At 35.9% G+C, this 5,998-nt stretch overlaps 1 protein-coding gene and 1 long non-coding RNA gene across 2 annotated transcripts in view; one reads left to right on the plus strand and one right to left on the minus strand.

The window, feature by feature from the left end:
* Positions 1-5,274, plus strand: part of LOC111087919 — a 15,127-nt gene extending 9,853 nt beyond the window's left edge. Inside the window, exons 2-3 of the long non-coding RNA XR_002612540.1 lie at positions 1,943-1,947; positions 5,265-5,274. This is a non-coding gene — a long non-coding RNA (uncharacterized LOC111087919). The remainder of the gene's footprint in view (positions 1-1,942; positions 1,948-5,264) is intronic.
* The window catches only part of LOC106468033 (probable pyruvate dehydrogenase E1 component subunit alpha, mitochondrial), a 21,564-nt gene that overhangs the window by 7,562 nt on the left and 8,004 nt on the right, over positions 1-5,998 (minus strand). The window contains 3 exon segments of the mRNA XM_013928431.2: positions 339-430; positions 2,539-2,625; positions 2,628-2,664. Coding sequence (XP_013783885.1) covers positions 339-430; positions 2,539-2,625; positions 2,628-2,664 — 216 coding nt within the window.

The following is a 5,998-nucleotide window of genomic DNA, read 5'->3' on the forward strand; positions in this document are numbered from 1 at the left end:
CGACCCTCAGATTACGAGTCAAGCGCCCTAACCACCTGGCCATGCCGGGCGAAATAACTTGTTTATTTGTTAGTTATTAATAACAAACCTACACAATAGGCTATCTGTGCTCCGGCTACCACAAATATCAAAACCCAAATTTTAGCATTATAAGCCCTCATTTTTTCTCCTGAGCCATAGAGTTTAGATAGCAAAATTTGCAGAAATACTATTATTTAACTAAAATTCACAGATGATTGAAACACAAAAGGTTTACACTAACCCTCAACTTACAAAGTTAAGATTTACAGAACAGTATAATCCACATATTATTTGATGCTTTAAAATTGAACACATACTTGTGCACCCACAATACCGTTTCCACCATAGAAATTATCTGAATACATGTGCATGGATCCACCTTTACCTCTCGCACAGCCTTTTTCTCGACCTGTGGATAAAACAAATATTAATTTATTTAACTCTTTTCTCAGTGGCAAGTATTTATATCACGATCTTTCAGAGTGTTACATTCAAAACTTTAATTCAACCACTTTATTATCAATGTACGTCAGTAAACTTGGCAAGAAACATTGGTTTATAATTCAAAATTTTATATTACTATCTGAATTATAACTTTTTAATCTAAAAAAAAATTTAAAGAAAATTATCAATCTTTATTCTAATGTGTCTAAGCTCCAACTCCTCGCCTTCAGAATTTTCTAACATTAAAAACAGGATGCAGTAGTTCCAACCAATTAGAAACAAACTATATATAATTTGCACCTCCTACCATCTTGATTTGCTGAGGTGTCAGATATACATTTGTCAAACCTGCAAGAGAAGCCCCTCCCCTCTCACTCTGATTTTAGACATTGATTACTAATCGATTTTAAACAGCTAATGAACGTGTTGATAATAGGAAAGGCAAAATCTCCTCTACAGAAAGCTAGATACTGGTTGTTTAGTTTTGATGCCTGCGTTATTTACTTGACTAAAGTCTTTAGATGCGTGATCATTACATTGCTATTCCGAACATATAACCAAATTTTTTTAGCCTATTTATAGCTTATATAGAAAGCTAGATAAATTATTGTAGTTTTGGGAGATTCTATTCTAGTTATCGATATATTTTTGTGTTCTAAAATGCACATTTGAAACGTACGTGAATTCTTTTTGTTGGACACTCAAATTTTTGATATTCAATGAGACTTATGAAAGAAAGTATATTTAAGTTAACTTTGCTTCAATAAGTACAACAAATTCATGTTTTTTTATGTATATTTTTAATTTATTGTTACACATTTCTTAACAAAAGTAAGTAAAATTAAGCCTTATTAGGCTTAGACGGTACATTAGATGAACACAAAATACTCTGTTGACTCAACTTCTTATTCATTGAAAAGGAACCAAGTTTATCTTAACCAAGATCACTGTTAGCAAGCATTTTGTTACCTAATGTGACCTGATACCAATTTGTGGTCAGATTGTAGGTTCACCAATCTTTATCCATTTTTGCTGTTTTATGATTTATTAGCCGCAAGTGATGGATGGTAAAATAATAATAAAATGTCACAGAAGTATATCAACAAATACTGATGAACTTGAAAGTGAGGTTTTTGATCAACAATAAAAAAAATCTAAATTCTCAGATGAAAAGTAGTATTTTTAATGTTTTTAAAAAGGGGTCTCTCTCAACAATTAGTTTTTTTTTAAAAAAGAGGTCTCTCTCAACAATTAACGTTTTTTTTTAAAAAGAGGTCTCTCTCAACAGTTAACATTTTTTTTTAAAAGAGATCTCTCTCAACAGTTAACATATTTTTTTAAAAAGAGGTCTCTCTCAACAGTTAATGTTTTTTTTAACAAAAGAGGTCTCTCTAAACAATTAATGTTTTTTAACAAAAAGAGGTCTCTCTCAACAAAATTCTGAAAATTTCACAAAATCAAAAATTTAAAATGATAGAAAAAGTATATCAAATTGTATGTTTCTTTTTATGTCAAAACCGGATACTATTTGGTAAATGTTTACTAACATGTATTTTGGTTAAGTATTTTTACTGTGAAAATGAAAAAAAAGTCAAAGGATGTCAATCACTATGGCTCCTCCTCTCCTAAGTCTAGCAAGGATGGAATGAAAAATAAATATTAATAGCATTTCAGTTTAAACATCCTGAAGCACATCCACTCCACAGTACAAAAAACACTAACCTAAAAGGGTTTGTTTGTTTGTTATGGATTTCTCGCAAAGCTACAGGAGGGCTATCTGCGCTAGCTGTTTCTAATTTAGCAGTGTAAGACTAGAGGGAAGGCAGCTAGTCATCATCACTCTTGGGCTACTCTTTTACTAACAAATAGTGGGATTGACCGTCACATTATCACCCCCCCCCCCCATGGCTGAAAGGTCGAGCACGTTTGTTGTGACGGGGATTCGATCCCACGACCCGCAGCTTGCGAGTCAAGTGCCCTAACCACCTGAAAGGGTCACTGTGTTTTTCTCTAAAAGGCTATATTTAACGGATGCGTGTTATTAGTACCTACATTTCGTAACGTAGTAATTACCTGTAAGTTCTGCAAGAACTGCCTCTATGCTAACTCCTCGTATCCAGGTCCATCCATGAGCTCTGTAAGCTGTGATCACCTTATCAGTTTTTCTATTGCAGCTTCCATGCCTACAGCACAAGCTTCCTAGAACGTAACCATAACCACGCACTCTCACTTAATGAAACCTTTAATCAACTTAAAATCAAACCAGAACAGGAAGAAACACAAGATTTAGTGTACAGCAAGATACTGATTTCAGAAGAAAAAAATAAAAAAGCCTCTTATTCACTTCTAGCTTCTTACAATCACTCACTTCTAATGAATTTCATCATTTCACGGATAATTTATTAAATTTTATAATTAACTTTAGATGTGAAACTTCACATTATTTGGGCATACAGTAAATGTAAAACATATTTCATTCATTATATATATATATATATATAACTGGATAAACTTTTACAACTACTTCAGAATTTTTCCTTATCTAAAAATGTACCGCAGATAAATATTCACCTCTATACAGAACAGACAGCTAATACCCTGTGCCATTGCCAAAATGTTTTTGTGCATGCTACAAGCCTTTAAACAAAACTTCCACCCCTACACACATAAATAACACTGGTCGACAAAATCAAACTTTTTTCACTCCTCAGAGATGTAAACACACTTTTCTATGCTGATTTCAAATCTGTTTTCCAGTCTTTGTCTAGCACATCTAGTTATTGAAATATGACTGGTGTTAATTTGAGCACAATTTAGGTAATAATCACACATTGGGCTAGTTAACGTTACAGTTTTATTAATTTTTATGTATAATTCCCATAAACGTTATACACACCATACACTTGGTTAAATTTATACAGTACACACTTATGAAAAAAGAAACGTACAACAACTTGAATTATAATTAAGGCAATAAACTTCCAAATTTGATCGGTCTTATCACGAAAACCAAAAACAGATTTGGAATAAGCATCCAAAGAGCTATCTAGCCCACCTATAATTACATCTAATGAATCTGACTTGTTGGCCAATTTAACATTTGCTCCTGAAGATAAAAGGTCCACCTTTCAAAATCACTCCCAACATCATGAATGTAATAATGTGTAACAAGGCCATCTTTGATGTAATCAGCATTAAATTATACCCCTCAACCAACAGGAGGATGCCACATCCTCCACGTGTAATGCTTCTTGATGAGTGGGGAGGAAGGGTGGGTGGTTCCATGAGGAGGCGAGTACCTATCTGAAACACAGCTAAGGAAAATGTAACTTTAAAAATGCTACTCATCAAACCACAGAAGAGATAACTAGAATCCCATACTGAGAAGATGGTGGAGAGACTGGTGTAGATATAGAACTTAAAAAGATAAGCGACTTTCTGGGTATATAATGAAAGAAAGAGAATTTTCATGGAGTCTCCCATTAAAGGGGGCCTAGTGGTAGCAACAATCGGTGAGAGGCCACATCCGTTTCAAGCAGGGAATACCGTTTTTGCCCAATACAAGTGGTAGATCAGAATGGTAATGTCGAAAGAGCCTCCTGCATGGTGATAAAGTGTTGTAATGGTGGGTGGAATGGAAAAGTTGCTCAACTGGCCTGAATAACTCAGGGATTCAGTGCGTCATAGAAGTGTAGTAGTGTGGCAAGGGCAACAAGTCAGTCTGCACAGTATTAAGAAATACATGATGAACTTAACAGACTAAATAAGTGAAGAGATAAATCATCTGAGAATTGCATCCCAAGAAGAATTTAAGACCCATCTAGCTGGCCACAACAACCAGAAATTGTTCGAATTTCACTATAGGGGATGTCCTGTACTACACTTTCAGGTAGACACCCTTGTCCTACTTCCAATTCAGAGGTGCATCCAGTCGGTCTCACACCAACTTACAGGGAAGTTTTCCATATTGACCTCGCCATGTTTTGGTACTGAAGGAGAAAGGATTCTCCCATTCCACTAGAAGAAACTGGGATGAAGGAATTTGCATAGGGGAGAACACTGAAGAGGTGCATTGACTGAACAGTAATAATCTATATCAGATATCACAGTAAGATATTGCAATGGATTACTGCAAAAATGGACAGCAGGAGATGGCAAGGTAAAGACAGGAAAACACACCCAATGCTGTTCTTTGTGCAGTACAGCTGGAAAGTAAAATATATAAACTACCAAAGTAGTGTTGCAGAAAGCAACATCTCAACAGCAGGCACTTAAAAGTCGGCAATGGGCTTAGCATTTTCTGTTATCCTCTACTAGTGTTGCAGAAAGCAACATCTCAACAGCAGGCACTTAGAAGTGGGCAATGGGCTTAGCATTTTCTGTTATCCTCTACTCAGTGAAGATTACGGGAGAGAAACGTATTCCCCATCGAGGGTCATCCACAACCCTGCCTGCAGTATCTCATTCAGGGGACATCAACACCCAGAGGTAAGAGAAGTTGTAAGATGATGAATTTGATGGGAGGTGACATGCAGAAAACAAAAGAAATCATCTTCTGCAGAGAAATGAATAAGTCAGATGAATTGTTTAATCTAACCGGTCAAGGTAGAAGAAGATAAGTATCGAGAATAAAAGGAATCATACAGCACATTGTACTGCCCACATTTCAAGAACACTGATGCGAAAAGACTGCTCTGTAGGAAACCAAACATCAAAAATGGCAAAAGTATCCAGAACCACTCACCATCTGGCTACAAAGGCATCAGTGAACAGGTGCAAATTCAAGCAGGAAAAATGAGAAAAGATGGAGAACAGGGTGTATTCTGCTGATACACCAGTATCTAATGGAGACAAAGTATAGCAAGAAAAGGAGGCATGACAGCCTTGAAAATTAGAAGCTCCATGTCTTGAAAAAACAAGGTGATAAAGACTCCCAAATGAAACAAACACTGAATGGAAGTCAGTACTAACTTAAAAGCTTGACCAGTCAACCCAAACAAGCAGACTCATGAAAGAGAAGGGGGGGTCAAGACAGGACTAAAAAATGGCAAATGTCCAGATAGTGGTGGACTTAACTGAAAGAGACGGGTGTGAGCCTTGAAAGACAAAGAAAGTAAATCCACAGGTAGATAAAATGTAAGATCCAAGATTCTACATATACAGAAGTAAAGGTTAGTGCCAGAAATAACTGATCACTGAGCCCCATGATGGCTGGCCTCTCAGGAGGGGAGCACCAGGAATGGGCCACAAAATGAGGATCTCCCCCTAAAACTTCTGCATGATGGGAGGGTGCCAAATAGTTTCCTGAGATAAAACTGAAAAAGTCTAACTCCACAGAATAAGACATCTTAATGAAGCAAGTCCCAGAAACAAAGAAAGCAAATGAAATTAGAAACAGCTAAATAGAAAACAGGGAAACAAAGAACAGGTTACTGTGATCTTCCCAAGTAAAGCTGTAAAGGAAAGGCTAAAAAGAAAAACAAGCTAAGATGGTGAGTAAGCAAAAAAAAAAAAAAAAAAAAAAAAAAAAAAA

The sequence above is a fragment of the Limulus polyphemus genome, unplaced genomic scaffold (genome assembly GCF_000517525.1).
Source record: "Limulus polyphemus unplaced genomic scaffold, Limulus_polyphemus-2.1.2 Scaffold2843, whole genome shotgun sequence".
Taxonomy (NCBI): Eukaryota; Metazoa; Arthropoda; class Merostomata; order Xiphosura; family Limulidae; genus Limulus; species Limulus polyphemus.